The 18,938-nt window shown below is 43.8% G+C and overlaps 1 protein-coding gene across 1 annotated transcript; it reads left to right on the top strand.

Annotated features, from left to right (window-relative positions):
- The first annotated feature begins 2,080 nt into the window (after window positions 1–2,080).
- Window positions 2,081–9,517, top strand: LOC121336131 (protein NDNF-like). Its single transcript, XM_041404998.1, has 4 exons — window positions 2,081–2,308; window positions 4,346–4,541; window positions 6,248–6,372; window positions 7,349–9,517. The coding sequence occupies exons 2-4, from the start codon at window positions 4,354–4,356 to the stop codon at window positions 8,698–8,700; spliced, it is 1,665 nt and encodes a 554-aa protein (XP_041260932.1). The 5' UTR covers window positions 2,081–2,308; window positions 4,346–4,353; the 3' UTR covers window positions 8,701–9,517.
- The last annotated feature ends 9,421 nt before the right edge of the window (window positions 9,518–18,938 follow it).

The following is an 18,938-nucleotide window of genomic DNA, read 5'->3' as shown; positions in this document are numbered from 1 at the left end:
GAGAGGAACTGGATTATTTCCAAACTTACACCATCACCAGCCTTTTTCACCTGACATCCTTGCTCATGTTTTATTCAGTGGGAGACAGAGGGCTCCCTCAAGCTTTTGTTTTCCAACTCTGAAATGATGGCCAAAGGAAATAGTCCGATTGCCTTCCCTGGAAGCTGAATTTGCTGAGGCTAATGGTTTGTTTTGATGGCAGTGGGGAGGTTTGGAGAGGACAAGACAGAGAGTCCATCCTTTCTAGAACCAACATGTCCACTCTGTACAGATTTAGAGATTTTACCAGACATGAGTGACATCTGCTTCTGGGATTTGCCCAGAGATCTCCCTACTTAGCACTGGTTGCTGGCTCACAATCCTCCCTGCTGACTTCCACCCATGAGTCCCTCCAAATTCCCACCACAAAACAGACTGCGGACCCTGCACTTATATTGTGACCAATATTTTTTTATATGAAAATAAATTTCATGTCCTGTTTTCAGGGCACATTTTTGATGCACCTCATCTGACCTACATTTCCCTCTTCCAGGCCTGCTCTGGGACCTTACTGGACTTTGTACCCACACCTTTCTCTTCTGTTTCTCCTCCTTTAAGGAAACACTTTGGCTCTGGCTAGGTGCTCACATTTTCATTAGCTCCCAGATCTGTCACACAGACTTGACCTGGGCTGCATTTCACACCAGAATGATGGTTTGTCTGGCAGACCCTGTCTACCATTTATCCTGCTTGTGCCAGTTTTCCAGCATACATCCAGCAGTGCCCCCTCATAGCTCCAGGGTGCCAATACCCCGATCACACAGTGCCTGTACCAAACCTACACCCTGATCATACAGTGTCTGTATCAAGGCTCCCACATGCTGTCCCTTTTTAAAAGCCCAGTTGCTCAGCAAATCTTTTCAGCAAAAAAAAAATTGATTACCACCTTAATTATTCCTGCCATCTTCTGCACTGTAAATATTTGTCTTACATCAGCTGATGAGCAAATTTACATTTTCAGAAGGATCTGCTAAGCAAAATCTGTTGAAACTACTTTCTACTTCTCCCTTATCTCCCCTCTTCTTAGCAAACTTTTAGTCTTGGGACGGCTTAAACAATCTAACTCTGAATCAGGGAGACAGTAATAAAGGGTTACTGCCAGCCACTCTTCAAACACTGGACGAGAGACTTTATTTAAAAATAGAGCCTCTCTGCAATATTCTGCCTTTGTCTCCTGCCTGGAAGCTCATGCAGCTTCCTGGGGCTTGCCTTTCTGAGCAGGCATCCCCGCAGGACCAATCCCAGGGCATCTCTGCTGACAGCCCAGGCCAAGAAGTACGAGCAGCCTGTGAATGCTGGCCATACTCTGCTCTCACTCAGCAGGAGTGGCCTGAAAAGAGCCATGGCTTTGCTACAACTGCTTTGTAGCCCCAGCGAGCAAGTGCTTGGCTTGCTGTGAGCCACTTCCCATACACCCTTCTGCTGCCTCCTGCCTCAGCCACAGAAATGCTCCCCCAGCCCAGACGCTTTCACAGTTTCTTTCTTACACAGCCTCTCTAAGCCAAGAAAACTGCTCAGCTCTATTCAGTAGATTTCTGACAGCCTTCAAAGCATTGCTAATTCCAGTCTGCTTTAAAAACACGGAGCATTCTCTCCCTTGCACCTTTTTTTCACCTTCCCTGCTTTAAGTCAGCACTTGTTTGGCCCTGTAAAGCACCCCAGCAGAAACTCAGCACAGCTGAAATGACCTGGAGCTTCTGCAGAGCAGAGGGCAGCGAGATCACACACTCCTTGGGAGAGCAATCACACTGCTAACACAAAAGTAGTTCTCTGGAGGAGACTGGTGCCCCCCTGGCTGGCTTGGATGAAGGGCTGACAAGGGTTAACAGTGTCTGCTCCTCTCTCCATCTCACCCCCCCTCCTCACTGAGCTGCTCCCCGGGCAGGCAGTGCTGGATTAGGCTGCAGGAGCAGCCTGGCTGACGCTCGGTGCAGGAGCAGCCCCAGGAGCTGAGGGGACAGCAGTCAGCACCTGCGAGACTGCACAACTGGCCAAGTTTGAAACAACCTTTGAAAACACCCAGCTAAAGAAAGCACCAAAACCCTGCTGTGGCTTTGGTTTTTATTTTACTTTTCTTGAAGGACCGCAAGTATTTCAGTTGCTATGTCTGTTCAGGAGCCATATGAAAAAATCAGTTCTGTCCTGTTAGACTGGTTGCACAGTTTTGATTTTCATCTACCTACAGAGATCTGAAAAGTCTATGTTCTTTTATGCTTTTTTGGCAAAGAAAGCCAGCGGTCTGAGGATCATCCAGCCAGGAACAAAATAGGTAAGTTCAGTATTTTTTGTGTAACATATTTCCAATAATCTGAGAATATATTGTTTGTTTAATTGAGTGAAAATAGCTTTTGGGATGACGCTCTCTTTGGGATAAGCTGATTATAGGTTTGTTGATCACTTGGTTTGTTTGTTTTCCTGGACAAGAAAAGCTGAGCTGCTGTGGTATCAGTGTGGTTTGCAAGATCCTGTCATTTAAGCAGCAGAAAGAGGTTTTTTAAATCCTCTCCAAAGCACAGAGCAACTCAGATTCCACTGTCAAAGGTAAAGCAAAATATTTGGGGTTCTATTTTAAAACTGTAAGATATAATTAGACTAGAGGAATAAGCAAGTGGCAAAGTGACTCAGAGTCATAAGGAATAGCATAAGGAAAAGAGCAGTAAAATGGAATTGATATGGAAATCTTATCTATTCTTTCAACTTTTTCAGATGGTTGCTTAAGCCCGCATTCAGCCAAGTGTTAAAATAGTACAAACAGGCAGTGAATTAAGCAACTTTTTCTGGCTGTTGAGAGGGACATTCAGATGACCTGGTAACCATAATTTCCATAATCATCTCACTGATAGTAAGGATGTGCTTGACTATGGGAATCCCAGATTTTGTACATAAAAACCTAAAGATGTATTCAATGTTGTATTTAGATGTATGTTTGAAATGGATTTAAAAAGGAAGGGATCCTTTTATAAAGTCACCACTTTAACTGCAATGGACAGCAGGTGTGCTGAACTGGAGATCTGACTGCCTAAAATCTTCCACACTTTTACAGGCACTATGGGGAAAGAGCTGATCTCAGAAAGAAATGAAAATTACAAAGAACTGAGCCTTTGTCTTGTACTTTTTCTCCCCTCACCAGCCAATAATCAGATTTAACCAGGATCTTTGCTCCTTTTTGTAAGATGCAATAAGCTACTTTTTCCTCAAAAAAGGGATCTTGCACACAGAGCTCCCTCTGCTTTCCAAATCCCTGAGCTACAGCTGGCACCTGTATTAAAGGTCTCTGCCCTTTCCACACTTTCTGAAACTGGATGTGGCAGACAAAGGAGCTGTAAGTTATAATCAATAACTGCACACAGTGCACTGCCAAAGTTCCCTGTCCTAACTGGAGCCTCCTCCACTGTGAAGCTCTGGGCAGTGCACACAGCAGTTTAAATAATGTCAGTATTTGCTGGGGACTGGTTTTGTACTTTTCTTTCATAGAGTCCAAGCTGATAATAAGGGCTGTTGAAAAATGGGACATAAGTGATTTTTTTAAAAATCTCTTGCCAGGGTGAGTACAAGACAGTTGTTACAGTTCCAGTGAGAAGCAAATGCTGAGGCAGGCTGGAAATGATGCAGGTGTGAGAATTATAAGCAACACAAAAATCTAAGAACAAGATTACTGCCCTACAGTGATAAAGCCTTCTTCCAAATGAGATCCACAGAGCTTAAAATCTAAGTACCAGTTCAGGGATTCTTATCCAAGATTCTCCACCTTTGACCAAACAGTATCTTACACAGCTCTGGATAAGTTACAATGATCCTCTTATCTAAACATGCCTACTGTCCCAGCGGACAAAATAAAAATTCCGTGACCTCTGATAGAACAGCAGAAGCAGGGCTTGGGACATAGGGACCTCCTGAGAGTTTTAAAGGGACAGCTCCATTACAAATAGCTCAGCCTTGAAATTTAGTAAGTGAACATCACAAACTAGAAAAAAAAAAATCTTTTAAATGTGGTTTTCCGCTCATTCTGACAGCAGTAAAAAGACTTTTTTGAATAATTGTCATGCTGCACTTGTGCTGCATTGACTCCTTTTTTTTCCCTCTAATCAAAGACTCCATACCAGTTTCTGCAATTAAATCTTTGCAGAGATATCCTCTGAGGAATATTTCTGTGATTTTGAAGAATTCAGCAAAATGGAGACTTGGCACTATTGGAATGCCTGGCTTTCTGGGATTATAACAAACACCAGGAAAGGCACAGAAAGAGAGGGTCACATTATTTCCTATGACAGCCATTTCTGTTCACTTTTGTCACCCCACTTTGCAGTACTGAAGATGTCCTGCCTCTGGCTTTATCTTCCTCTCCATCTTCTCATGGCAACTTGTTTGTGCCATTCTATAAAAGCACCCACCACCAGCTCCCAACAGAGCTTCAAGAGCAATCTCTTCAACTTCTACCACTCCCTGGCACTTGCAGATGGTAAGGAAACTACAGTTCACCTGCTGAAGGACATACCCAAAAGGTAAGAGCAAATCAGCCACTCCTCAGATACTTCCCCATGTCACTGGGAATTGCACACTACCAGGATAAGCCAAGAATCCCTGTGTACCTGCAGGGCTCTGTAGTGCACACTGAAATGCCAGAAAAATGCCCCACTCCTCAAGTGTTGTTACACTGCCCAGAATCTGGAATGAACCTCTGAGATGAAATTTAGATTCCTGTACACATTTCAGCAGCTTTCTGTGCTTCAGAGCAGCAGCAGAACTGATAAGGATGGGTGGGCTCCAGCAGCAAACAGCTGTGTCACAAACAGCCCAGCTTCAGGTCTGCAGAGACTGCAGCCATCCCACATTCATGGTGAAATACAAACATTTTACCTAGCAAATTCACTACCCCAAAAATCAAGAGAATACCTGCAGAGAGTTTTCTTATCAGGAAATGTGCCACTGTCCTGCACACTGAAAGTGTTTTTGCTGAGTGGCAGTACAACTTATTAAGATCAAATGTGCTTTGCATGTGGAAATTCCACACTCTTCACCTTTCCAAAATATCTGCAAAGTCTTCTGCCATACCCAGATATGTAGGTGATCTAGATATTACAACTGGCACTGCATCTGGGCAGCAAAGATCAATCTGTTTGTTTGGGAAGAGATGCACTTTGGACAGAGCCCAGCAAATAGATTTTGACACACACCCGAGTGGTCATGGAGCAGAGGGTGAGCCAGATTGCTCAGCCTTCATGTGCATTGCACAGAAAAACTGGAACGTGGCACATGTTATATAACAAGACCATGCTCACAAGAACAGAACTAGGAGCTCTCCTAGTTAAAGGACAAGGGGTATTGAAAAAAAGAAAAGGGAGGTTTTTCTGTGCTCTTGTGGTGTAACATTAAGACTGCAATTAGGAAGTAGTTTAGCATGATCAGGAAGGTTCTTTTGAACCCCAGTCATCCAAACAGGATCCAAGACAAGAGAGGACAAGCTTTGGATGGGAGTAAAAGACTCAAGAATGTGGAACTGATTCCAGTGAAGCTCCACTCTGGCCTAGGAGCCATGCCCTGAAAGTAAGCCACACCTCCAGGCTGACAAGGTCTATCCATAGTGACTGTGCTTGTCTCACTGGTGAACAGCAAAAAAACCCCTTGGATTGCCAATTGCCTTCACTGAAGTGCAGAGCGAGGCACCCAAATCCAAACATTTTATGGCCAAGTCCATACATTATACAGCCTGTATAAAACCAACAGAAATAAAACAGAGCAAGACAGGAGGTTGGGCTTTTTCAAGGCAGGAATCAAAACCTGACCAAAGAGACTGATGGCACTTTGTGGTGCTCAGGTATAGCAGCCTCTGACACAAAGGCAATCAAGGCAGAACTGGCAACAGGTGGTTATGTAGAAGGCAGCCAGCTAAATCACATCCATCCCCAAAATAACCAGGTAAGGATGAGATACAGTGTTCACCTAAAGCATGGAAAAAATACTCAGAGGAAAAAATACTGCCTTTTTCAGGAAATACATGTGGATTAAAAAAATAAAATGCCCCACAGCCTATTTTCTTCCCACAGCTGAAGACTGCAGACACTCATCATCCCTTTGTGTGGATATACCTCAGAGAACAGTAATTTCTACTCAGAGCAAAGTGATCCACACCAGAGTAGCTGATTACAAGGAGTTTTGGGCAAACCTGAACTCCCTGATGCATTGCCTCTATTTATATTCACATTTACAGGTACTACTTTGTTTTGGAAGAGGGCAGGGCCCTTGCCCCTTTCTCAATAACAGTGACACCCTGTGATGTTCCCATTGAGTGGAGCATACTTGTGTACAAGTCTCCACCAGGAAAAGCAGCACCAGGTAAGGCCTTCATCCTGCCTAAGCAGAGGCAAACAAAGCACAAGTTACTCATAGATAACTGTGTTATAGGAAATCTCCCACAAGCCAACACACTTTGTGGTTCCCTCCTTTAATTGCCATGGACTAACCTGGTTTCCATGGGTGAAACATGGAAACCCATCAGATCTTGCCCTCAACACAAATAAATTAAGGATTAGATATTAAAATTTCTACATCTAAGGTTAATATTTATGAACAACAGCATGTCTTCCAGGCTGCACAAACAGACCAACTTCATAAGCTCTTGGTACTGGGCTGAATTTCCCTCTACTGCCTCTGTTATTTTTCTGTGGCTTAGGTCACTTGAGACAACTATTTGCTCCCCACATGAAGCAGAGAAGATTTACCCATTTATTCTTGCCACATCTACTATGGCAGTGGGTACTATACTGCCTTTACCCTAAAAGGCAATTCCTTTCTCTTGCATGATTTTTTAAATTAATTTTTCAAACTAAAAATCTAAAAGCTGCCATTATCAAGTCCTTACCTGAAGCAGGTACACCTAAGGAGTTCAAATGATATTCCTTTGAATTTATTTTTTCCCTCTTTATGAGACAATGGCCTAAAACTAATCCAAAGAAAAAAAGCCTATCATAGAAATAATGAGTCTCCTTAAAGTACCCTGAGAGACAGCAAATAGAAGAAGAAAATTGTAGGGGCATCAGGCACGATACAAGCCAAGCTTTTGCAAGTTGTGGTTTCATAATTACAGTGTTTTTGAAAACATAATTCTACAGCTGCACTGCTAAAATAAAAGCTTCTCAAATTTTAATTTAATAAATTGCCAGTAGCAACATATTTTTGCTAAAACATATTTTTAGTTATAATTGCTGCTTTCAAGAAGAAAATATAATGTTCTCTAACAGTAAAACTTGCACGATGTGCTTTATTTCACATCTTTTAAAACAGCAGTTACAAGTCTGCCTTTTGCCTGCAGGTGACCATGCTACACAAGAGGTCTCCAAATCTAACAAGGCTTCAAGCATGGTGTCCACTATCTTCAACTACAAGGGAAATTCTGTAGAGACTTACATGGGAATGTCGTCCCATTCTGCCCTTTACCTGCTCGAGTTCTTATCCACGGAGAGGGACACACACATTACTGTGTACCTTACAACTGACACCACCTCTGGGCACCTCTACCCAGAGCTGCCAGCGGATCCACGCATCGATGTCATCGGCATCGGCCACACAACGGTGACTCTGGCCTGGAAACACAGCCCTTCTGTCTTGCAGCACAGGGAAAGTATCCAGTACTGTCTCCTAGTTAATGAAAAGCACAACTACAAGAGTTTGTGTGCTGCTGAGACAGCCATCAGATCATCTGGAATGAAGCTGCCACCCACCTTAGCTCTGTCCCTCTCTCCGTACCTTCTGGAGCCGCAGCAGGTGATGATATTGTCCAACAGCGAACTGAGCATCATCAACAAAGTCAGCAGTGGGGAAGTCAGGCAGGTGTGCATGGGCACCAAGAACACTTACACAGTGCCCAACCTCAGCCCCAGCACTCAGTATTACTTTGATGTTTTTATTGTCAATCTCCTCACAAACGCCAGCGCCGCATACACCGGGACATTCGCCAGGACCCTGGAAGAACCTGAGCCCAAGGTGACAGAGCTGAAAGATGGCAAAGTGATTCATGTGGTCCTGGATGGGAAAAAGCAGAAATTCTACAGTCTGCAGTACCAGGCGAGGCACAAGAAAATCCACTTCACCTTTCAGTTGTGTCGGGGTCAAATACGCGTTCACATAACAAGAAACGGCAAAACAGTGGCATCAGAAAATCTCTCTGGGCTGAGGTATTTCTCCCTGAAGGGAAAGCTGCTGGACACCTATTCAGTGCAGCTGAGGTCCACAGAGGAATCTAACTCTTCTGTGAAGGTACTGGCATCCCCCCATTTCCACAAGCCCTTATTCCCACTTCTTCCAGAGAGCTTAAAAATCAAATCCTTCAGTAAACTGAGAACGTGCAGGTCTGTGACCATTGCCTGGCTGGGAACACAAGAGGAGAGCAAGTACTGTGTGTACAGAAAAAGGATTGAGGAGGATCAGATCTGGAGGGAGCTGCAGAGTGCAGACATGTGCTCTGGGCCTGAATCTCGGCACAAATCAGAGAAAGTGCTGTGCAAGTACTTCTATGACCTAAACCTCCAGCGAGCTGTCACCACAGAGACCATCAAGGGGCTGGAGGCAGGGACACTCTACTTGTTTGATGTTTATCTCTTTGGGCCATCTGGCATCCCTGTCAGATATCACAGCAAAGTTGTGAAGACCAGGAAAAAATGTTGAAGATTTTGAATGAAAGTTTTGAAGTGAGTGAATGCAGGTAGTATCGAAATCTACATCAATCCAAGTCAGAGCCCCTAAAGTTTGAAATATGCTGACAACAAAAAATTTTAAAGCTGTAAGATTCTACAGCAAAACACATCTTAGATGATTACACATCATCTCTCCTGGGTAAGGTGGGGTGCATTTTTTCTTTCCTTGTCTCATTCAAACATTAAAAACAGAGTTGTGAAATAAACTCATACACATGGAAATAAAATAGCCCAAGAGTACCCATGAGAAATAGACTGGTTACCTAAAATGTTCCTGAAATCCAGCACAGAAGTGATGGGGAAATGCCTCACATGAAGCACACATCATTTCTCAAGTCTCAGAGAGTTTTCCACTTTCTATAACTCATGCAGCTAATGAGGAACTGAGAGACCTCACAAATCAGACTGCTCTTGAGAAATAGATTCCTCACTGCTTGAACAAGGAAGGAAAAATTGAAAAAGCAGTGGAACTGATGTATAGCTCCACACATTGAGTAAAGCAGGCTGAACTACATCTTCCCCTATTACCTGCATGCTTGCTTGGTTTCATTCCTACAGAGAAAGTCCTTGGTAAGAAGCAGACAAAATTCAGGCCAGGAACTGGTTCTGGATCTGGCTTGCCTCAGGAGTGTATAAATACACTGCTGTGCTACTGCCCTCAGAGGAAAGCAGCAATTGAGGAATCTTGCCATGGAAAGATTTATAATCATCTATAGCCTCTGATATCAAGCCCATGTCTATGACTCTGTGATTCCTGACTGTAACATATTCATTTTTTGCATCCTTAAGCCAGCCTATATGAATGAATGCATTGCTTTGAGAAAAATTAAATGTGGTTTTCCTACTAAATATCATGGAAGGAAAATATTTGTAGTAAAAATTCTGACAAACACATTTTCGTTGTCTTGTTTCCTTGATTGCTTTCATATATGATGTGAGACAATGTTAAACAAAAAAAAAAAGAAAACTAAGCCTTCATAAACTCCTGTAGGTTCATTTTCAATTATCAGTAGAAAGTATTTTGTGTGTAGGCTCTTGGCAGGCCCGGAATTTACATATAAAGAGATACAATAGCTTCACTAACCAAGAGGTTGCCAGAGAAATCTTGACCGTAGTAACTCTTTTTCCTCTACAATTACACCAAACACATGCATACATGATTAAATCCATTATTGTGTTTTTGAGTCATTCTCTTGCAATTCAAGGTCAGCAAAGCCCCAGTTTACTTTGAGCACTTATTCCATCCAAGTGTGTTTGGAGGCCCTTGGTAAGGACAGAATCAGTCCCGTGTGCAGGATGAGGGTTGTGTTTCCTGCTCCAAAGGCTCTGGGCCCTGTGCAGGGCACTCCGTGAGTGCTCAGCCCCAGATGAGGGGCTCAGGCCTCCCCAGGGCCCAGCTGCAGTCTCTGGGCTTGGCTGGGCTCTGCATTCCTGCAGGCGCTGCTCTGGACTGAGCAGTGCCACGTGCTCTGCAGCCTCCTGGCCACACTCCACAGTCTTTTGGCTAATTACAGGGGCTGGCAGCTGCTCTGCCTTCATTCCAAGGCAGGCCCTAGCTTCATTTGCCTCCTGCCAAAAATAGCCCGAGCTCAGAGAGCAACAGAGGTCATCTCTACTTGGAAATCGCAATGTTTTCTGCCTTCCTTCTCAATTTCAGGCACATGTATTGTGGATGAATTTCACTCAGATGCCCTGCAACTGACTGTAATAACAGCCATAACTATAATAGAAGAACAGGAAGATCTGTCTAACTGCAGATACAATATATTCTTAATCTCCTGCCCTCAGTCTGGCAGAGCATTAACACTTGCTTTTGCCCTCTATACAGAAATGCCATAAAAAAAACTCTTTTGGAAGAAGATACATTGGCACCTTGACCAGCACCAGTGTTTCTACTAAAGCAGTTTTTTTACAACAGAACTGGCCTTGGGCTTCTCAGCAATCTCTTGGTTTAGGGCTGTAGTCAAGAGATGTGAGGAAGGGATAGAAGGACAGCCTGAAAGAGGGCAGAGAGCTGAACAGGCAAAAATGGCACAGGAGCAAAGGCTCGGTGTTGCACCGAGTTGACTGACAGTTAAAAACCTGTAAGGAAGGAGCTGAGGTTTGGAGGACAGGAGCTATTTCAGGGGGCCTTTGAAAAGAACCAGGAGATTCTCTTCTTCCCAGATTCACCAGCTGCTCTTTATTCCTGGCCATTGCCCCATGCAGAGGGCTGGCTGAGGCACAGCCCAGTGGGAAGCTCTGAAGAGCACAACTCACTGGTCCTGCAGCCCAGGCTGGGAGCCAAGCAGGGAAGGGACCACTGGTGCTGCTGGGAGGGCTGATGCCAGCCCCTCACTCACAGGAGGAGCTTTCTCCCACACACACCAGGCCCTCCATCAGCCAAGGCCCCGCACTCAGCAGAGAGCTCGGCTGTAGAGAGGAACATGCTGTTCTGTCAAACCCCATCACCTCTGACACGGGCAGGCAGACACCTGCCCTCCAGGGAGCAGCCCACTTTGCTCATGTGGGCAGCCAGCCGTGCTCTGTAACAGAGCCCAGGGCAGCAGGGAATATTCCTCTCCACTGATCTTTCCACTGTGATTGCACCAGGCTGCAAACCTGTATTCAGTTCACTCATGCCAGACCTGCTCCTGAGGTGGCCTCCAGGTGCACTGGTTTGAGCTGGGGCTCAGTGCTGTCCTGAAAGTTTCAAAGGCTTATCCTCAACAAAACCAAAGGTGCTGCATTACACCCTTGGTGCTCTTCCCACCTCTACAGAGGCAGCTGCTTCTGTGCACAGCTCCCCATCTTTAGCACCCACAAGTCCTTTTATTTCAAAGCTCTTTGACATCTTTCCTTTTCCCCTCCTTCCCATTTGACTGGTTCTGGCCCACTAGGCCATGTCTGACCAAAAGCATTTCCCAAGCCACCTCCTTTCTGGTCTCCATGCTTTCTGCAGTCCTTCCTGCTCAATTTTTTAGAGGCTCAATGCCTTCAGTTCAGCCTAAGCTGTCATCAGCTCTTCCCATGTGCTTCCCATCCCTGCTCAATCTGAGTCACACCAGAAGCACAGACAGATCTTTTCATGGAGAACATTTTAGAGCAATGTTTTGGTCTTGTGGACCATTTAAAGTAAGTCATCAACATAATTATCAGTCCAAAGTATTTTCCCTGGCTAAGTATGTCAAGTCCTGTCACAGCCAAGATCAAAGGCCATGCTTCTCCTCCCAGCCTTTTTACAGGATTTCTCCCACTGCTAAGACACCCTCTGCACATGGTGAGGGTCAGGGTACCAAAAGCAGAGCAGGAAATAAGAGAGAACAAGTTTAACTCCACATCCACTTTCCCCATGAACTCAGCCTCACAAATGAAAACTAGAACTGGCAAAATGAAGTGCTGGTATATGAAACAGTGAAATAATAGAGCACAGGCCTAAGTTTACCATTGTGTGTTGCTGCTGGGCACAAACCAGAACAATGAGGGGCTCTTCAGCATCACCTTTCAGTGCTTCACAGAACTGCTACTGATAGGAACTGTGAAATGTGACCCAAGTCAGTAACAATTGCTTGTTTAATTGATACACTTGGAAAGATACTACTGTCCAAAACCATCGTAGAGGTTTCAGACACTGGGTTCGTGGACTAATGGCATTTATGAGTTAATATTTAACTGACAGCGATATCATCTATAATATAATATCATCTATATTGTTCATTCCTTTCTTCTTTCCTGTATGTAACAGCCCATTTATTCATTCCCTGTTACTTTGAGTTTGCTAATAAATTTAATTACCCTTCCAAGTGGACCTGGTAGTTTAATAAATTGTTCCCTCTCTGCCCACATTCAGGGACGCATTCACAGTTTTAAAAGAAAAAAAAAATGCTTAATTTCAACTTTGAATCTTGCAATTTCTTTTTCTGGCTGATGTTTCCCACTGGGTACACTCCCTTCTAGCTTAAACAACATGCTAAAATATTCTTCCTACTTTGGTCTCTGGTGCCAAGGCAAAATCCTGCTCATTATTTGCTTTGCAAGACACAGAGCTCAAGTGTTGGTTTACAAGCACACACACCACCCTCATTTTGGGCTTCCTTACTATTCCCTGTTGGGTTTTGTGGGTTAAGAATTTATGAGCCATGGACACTGCAGTTAAACATCCTGGCCACATGCAGCTTTGCACAAGGCATAAAATCTAATATTGAAAATCAAATAGCATTAGCACTGACAGCAAGTACAGGCCAGTGACCCCAAAACGCCACAGGCTTTCAGGTGCTGTTAGAGCAGATGAAGCTCTCTGGCATTTAGAGAAAAATGGATGACTTGGCAGCTGATTAGTCATTCAGCAAAACAACCAGCCCAGGCAAAACAAAATAGATGGTGGCTTTGGGGGCAGAGGGTGAACAAACGATGTGTGGCTGCTCATCAGTGTTCCCTCTTCTGCACATGCCAGACTGAGACACCAAGAGTGTAACAAAGCCAGGCCAGTGTGCTTCTCTTGCACAGCAACAGGGACAAGCCTGCCAAGGAATACTGAACAACAGCATTGTGAAAAAGTAGATCAGTTTACTAGAAGAGGCAAACAACGAGTGGGTCTCGCCGCTGCGACGCATTCCTCTGCCCAGAAAGGCGATCTTAGTCAAGAATGAGCCCGGAGCATCCTGGGCTGCCAAGGGCCCCGGCCGGAGCTGCTGCGGCCAGGAGAGCATCCCGGGCAGGAGAGGGAACACCGTGCTGCCAGGAGAGCATCCCGGCCGGGAGAGGGAACACCGTGCTGCCAGGAGAGCATCCCGGCCTGGAGAGGGAACACCGTGCTGCCAGGAGAGCATCCCGGGCTGGAGAGGGAACACCGTGCTGCCAGGAGAGCATCCCGGGCAGGAGAGGGAACACCGTGCTGCCAGGAGAGCATCCCGGCCTGGAGAGGGAACACCGTGCTGCCAGGAGAGCATCCCGGGCGGGACTCGGAATACCGCGCTGCCACAAGAGCTGCCAACACCAGAGGGCACTCCCCGGCTGGAGAAGGAGCACAGTGTGTGCTCGATAAGGCATATCGGCAACAAACATTTCAGCAAATTTAACAAGTCAAGCATCTTTCTGGTAAGATTATTAAGAGGAACAGATAAAAGAAAAAAAATCCAAAGAGCTCACATTTTATTTTCTTTTAGCCTTTTAAGTCTTCCAAGCTTGAGGGATTTTTGTTGAAGTGTGTAAAACCTAACAGACAAGGAATAGCATGAGACAGGCACTTGCTAAAAGGACCCAAACACCAGTGGTCCCACTGCCTCTGAGATGTCAAACCAATCATTAATGGAGCGAAATCTCATATAAAACAAACACTGTGGTACTGAGGACAGTCACAAATTTCATCATGTTCAGGTGGGGAGTCTTATTTCAGGCACAATCTGCTCAGCAAGCTCCTATTTCAGGCGCCCCACCTCTTCTCCTGTAGTGCCCTCGTACTAAGGGACATCCTCTGGAATATCACTTCCCTGACTCACCAACGTTTTGAGACTTAACCTCCCACTGGAGCTGGATGCCCCACCTATACTCTGGGACACACAAAACAGACTGCAGTTTGTCAGGGCCCTTTTTGGGAAGCAATTTGGTCTGACCTTGTAGCCTCTGTAAGAGGCTAAGGATTTGCTTATAGGGGCCAGGAGCCATCCCCAAAAAACTGCAGAGCCTCACCTATACTGCTTTTGCATTGAGGAAAGCTCTCTGAAATTCTACTTCTCCCCCTCAAGTTTACAAAAGCATTTGAACAAGGACAGGGCTGACAGCAGAGGACACCAAGCCAAAGAGCCAGAGATGCTGTTTCTTTCTGCAGATGTTGGTATCAGTGACACAAGAGGGGCTTTGACAAGGTGGCATAGAAGTTCAGATTCAAAAAGATGGTTTCAGACTCCCATTGTAATGTGCTCTGAAAGCAGAACTCGGTAGGAAGGGAGACCTCCAGGAGCCAAGGTGAAATCAGAAGAAAACCATGAAGACTCTGAAAGTAATGAGGTAAAATTCACTTTTGTTAGGAGCTTCTAAGGAAATGAAGGGCCAAACCTGAATCCACATTTTGAATCCAGCCCACATTTTTTATAAGTTGCCTACTGTGGACAGGAAGCCTATTTGCCTGGACAGATTTGTCTGGAATGACATTCATTTTCAGAAGGGCTCTGCAAGAGCCTTGATAAGGGCTTCCAGTGAGATACATTAGTCCTGACCCTATCCCACAGCATTTTCCAGGCACCAGCACCATGGTGGTAACTGATACCAGCAATTTTTTCATTCTCCTTCCAGCAGCCAGAAGATTATATTTGATTGAGCTTCACTACTGATTAATTTCTGTCTCCAGGGTTCTCTGCCAGCATACAAACCCACTAAGCCCCTTTAGCCTGTGACTCATAGGAGAGCCCAGCATGCAGTGTGTTTTCTGCTCCAAGACTATGATCCTAAGGAAATACTCAATCTGAGTCTCCTTTAGAGGCCTCTGAAAATAACCACACACAGTCCACTGTCAAGGTAATGTGCTGTTAGACCTGGATCTCACATATCTGCTACATGAAAAACACCACAATACCCAAACAGGGCCTCAAAGCAAATAGCCAAAAATCTAGCTTCCCTGCTTTTCATTTTCCTCTGGGACACAGAGTTCAAAAATCAGCCCAGCAACACCCAAAGTGGTACTAGCCAGCACAGCTGAGGTGGTACTAGTGTTAAGAAAAACTTCAGTTTTAAAAATAAGAAATCCAGTGCTGGGTCCCACACTTTTTGTCAAGGCAGGTGATGGTTTTAAAAATATTAAATGCAGCTCCACTCTGAGCTTAGGGCATGATCTGTCTCACCCAAGGTTGCAAACACAACCAGAGAGTTAGACCGAACTGTTGCTATTGACTGCAGCGCTGACAAGTGTTCATCTCCTGAGGCTGCACCCACTGAACTCCCTAATTAGGGAGTTAATTCCTTCTTTCCTTTCTCCATTCCTGATACACAGAAAGTCATCATAAGCATGAGCTATTTGGCTTAACATTACCTCAGTGTCATGACTGGGGCCAGGTTCATGACTTTCAAGCATTTGGAGTTGACAGTTACCCATGACTGGGGTTTATGAGCTGCAGATCATGAGGGATCATGAAAGCCAGAGCAGTTTGCTTACAATGACAAACAGGAAGGATTAAGATGTTTTCTGTACATGGTAGAAGGCTTCAACTTGAATTCTTTGGCCTTTTTTTCCTCTAGAAGAATCCCAGCCAAAGAGGGAGCCAATATTAAGCACTCCAGTCAGTGACAAGTGCCTTTGAGGACAAGAGCCATCCACCCACAGAAAAGGATTCTTTTCTTTATCTACAGTTCAAGCAAGGAAACACAATTTTATTATTGGGTTGGCCTAAAAAATAAAAAGAAAGTACTTCTATTCAGGCAGTTAGTTTCATATGTGGGCCAAACCCTCAGCTTTTGTAACATGGTACAGTCCTCAAAGCCAGATTTTCAAAAACAGAGTGCCAGTTTCTCAGCTCAGACTGAGAACCCACAAATTGGCCAGACCATCAGCAGTGTTTTGCACATATTATCTCCTATTGGGACAAAATCTTTTCAAATCTGCCTGTAACTCAATGAAACCACAACAGTTACATCTGCAAACAATTTGGCCCACAATATTTTCCTCTCTAGTCATGCTTATGCAAAGGGAAAAAAATGCCACTTTCATAGTGACTACTTTATCCACGTTATTCACATGTACTAATGCCCAATAGCATTGTTTTTTAGAATACCCAGGAAAAAGCAGAAAGGTGTTTTATTTTATTCCTCCCAAAAAGGAATTTCCACAAAAAAGCAGTCAATTCTAACTCCAAAATACAACTAATCTATAGCTAAGCAGCAGAACAGCTCACTTGGAAATGAAACTTCTCCAAAAGAAATATCACAATTCCTACTCATGCAAATGGTTTTCATTTGCAAGAGTGGTTGTTCTTGAAGAAATGACTCCACAATGGAATTGAAAGGTGATTCAGAACTGTAAGTCTGGTGCTAGAAAGGACATTAGAGTAGAAATCTGCAGCTCACATTGTGTTGGGCACAGACAGTTCTGGCTAGAATAACTGAAAATTACGTTATTCAATGGCCTTTCGAATCTCAGAAGCTGGCAGCAAACCTACTATTTCAGCTATTTGGATAAAACTGTTCCTTTTCTCTAGGGTATTGCTGTTTATTTGCCTCAACTCTATTAATTCCATCTAAACCAGGTATTCAGAAAATGTGTGATAGCAGAATTGATCAGTCAAAACATACCGAACATTCTTTTCCAGAGGATTGTGAAACAGCTCATTTAAGTAGTTCTTTTGCAACATCTTTTGGCTGCACTGTCTTTCCCACCAGCTTCTTACAAGAATCATAGAATTACATTTATTATTGCCTCACTACACTTTCTTTCCCTACTGATTAAGATAAATTATCACCGAGTATTCTGAAAAGACCTACAAGGATCATCAAGTCCAACCCTTAAGTGAATGGCCCATACAGAGATGGAACACACAGCCTTGCCATCATTAGCACCAGGCTCAAACCAATGGAGCTAAGTATTCACATGCATTTTTACTTTATTTAGAGCAGGAAGTTACTTTTTCTTCCCTAACAGAACAGTTCCCCACCCGTTCCAAGAAAAGAAATAAACTGTCATAGCAAGGCCCCAGGTAAAACTGTAAGCGTGCTCACTTCCCACTGCTAGAGCATATTTAAACATAGGCAAATGGAAATAAAAAGATAATGGAAAGACAAAATCTTAAAAGGAAAACTAGAAAGCTACCCACAGCTTGCAGACAGGAAGGAGCCAGATCCACGTACCTTCAAGGTTACTTTGGGCAGGTAAAGAGACTGGCTTTCTGCACCTTGCCTGCCCGGTGGTGTGTGCTCACTGCAGCCATCCACAATGCTCAGGGGATATGGAAAGGGTCAAAGTGAGGGGCACTGTCCACTTCTATCCTTACTGCATTTCCCACAGTCAGAGAGGCATCTCTCCATTTCCTGGAAAATGCAGCATTGTGGCAAGACTGCAGAAAAAAAAAAAAAAAAAACGAAAAGAAAAAAAAAAAAAAACAGCAAAAAAACACAAAGCTATATCACAAATCTGAATGTTGGATTCCCAGCAGAATAAGGGTGAACAGCATTTGGCTTTTAGGAAATTATGGGTTACTGTCAGAACACAGCTTTGATTTAAGCTCTAGTTGGTCTGGTTCAGGCTTGTGTTCAAACCTTTTAAAAACCAGTTCAGTTAGAATAGTTAAAATACTATAGGGTTTACTGCACTTTTTCCTTTAGCAGTGAAATGTTTTGACTGGAAGCAATGAGGGTCAGGAGCCTTTTATTATTACATGCATATTCAGGCCACAACACTGATCCTGATGGGCTTAAGTGCAGCGATAAACGTGGTGATCACCCATTGTTTATTCTCATTCCAGAGTAACTGGACAATTTTACCATTAGGTGGCACCAGAGAATATTTGAACATCACCAGGAAGAACAATTAGAACTGGGATCTGGGATAGTATTAATTAACTATAGTCCTCTTTGCTATGCATATGAGCTCTTTATTTACTTACTACAAGTGATACACAGCTCATCAGAACACATGTTGCAGCTACAGCCACGATTTATTAGCAAGTGGTCTTTAATCATACATGAGAAGTATTTTACATGAAATTGCCATACAGTTGGATTTAACTGAGATGAACGGCTTTGTGGGGTTTTATTTGTCTTACTGAAAAGAAAAATATATTTCTGCCCAGACAATTCCAAATGTGGGCTGTTAAAAAAGACCCTTTCAAGAGTCTCTGTGCATATCTGGTACAATTCCAGCAAGGTCTATGAATAATTTACTAGCTAATGAGCTCTTTTCTGTTTATGAAATAATACTCTTAAGAATAATAAGGCAGGACATAAGCAGTAGCCATATGTTTCTTCTCAAGTTCTAGCCAGACAAATGACCTGAAAATTGCTGTTGCAAGAACTTCTAAAGCATATGGCTAAGTACAGGGAATTTGTTAACTTCTTGTGTCAGATCCAAGAGTTTCTAATTATCAACAAAAGATGGCATACCAACCCAATTACTCCTGATATATTCCAGTCAAAGACAGATTCCAAGTAACCATAGCTGTGTGGGTGTATGTGGTTTGAAATAACAGGAATCACTGCAAATTTAGTGTAAATAAAAAAACTAGACCCACAGATCACATCCAGACAAAT

Source organism: Onychostruthus taczanowskii, unplaced genomic scaffold, assembly GCF_017590055.1.
Source record: "Onychostruthus taczanowskii isolate IOZ18803 unplaced genomic scaffold, ASM1759005v1 scaffold22, whole genome shotgun sequence".
NCBI lineage: Eukaryota > Metazoa > Chordata > Aves > Passeriformes > Passeridae > Onychostruthus > Onychostruthus taczanowskii.
This window is presented reverse-complemented; position numbering and strand designations above follow the sequence as displayed.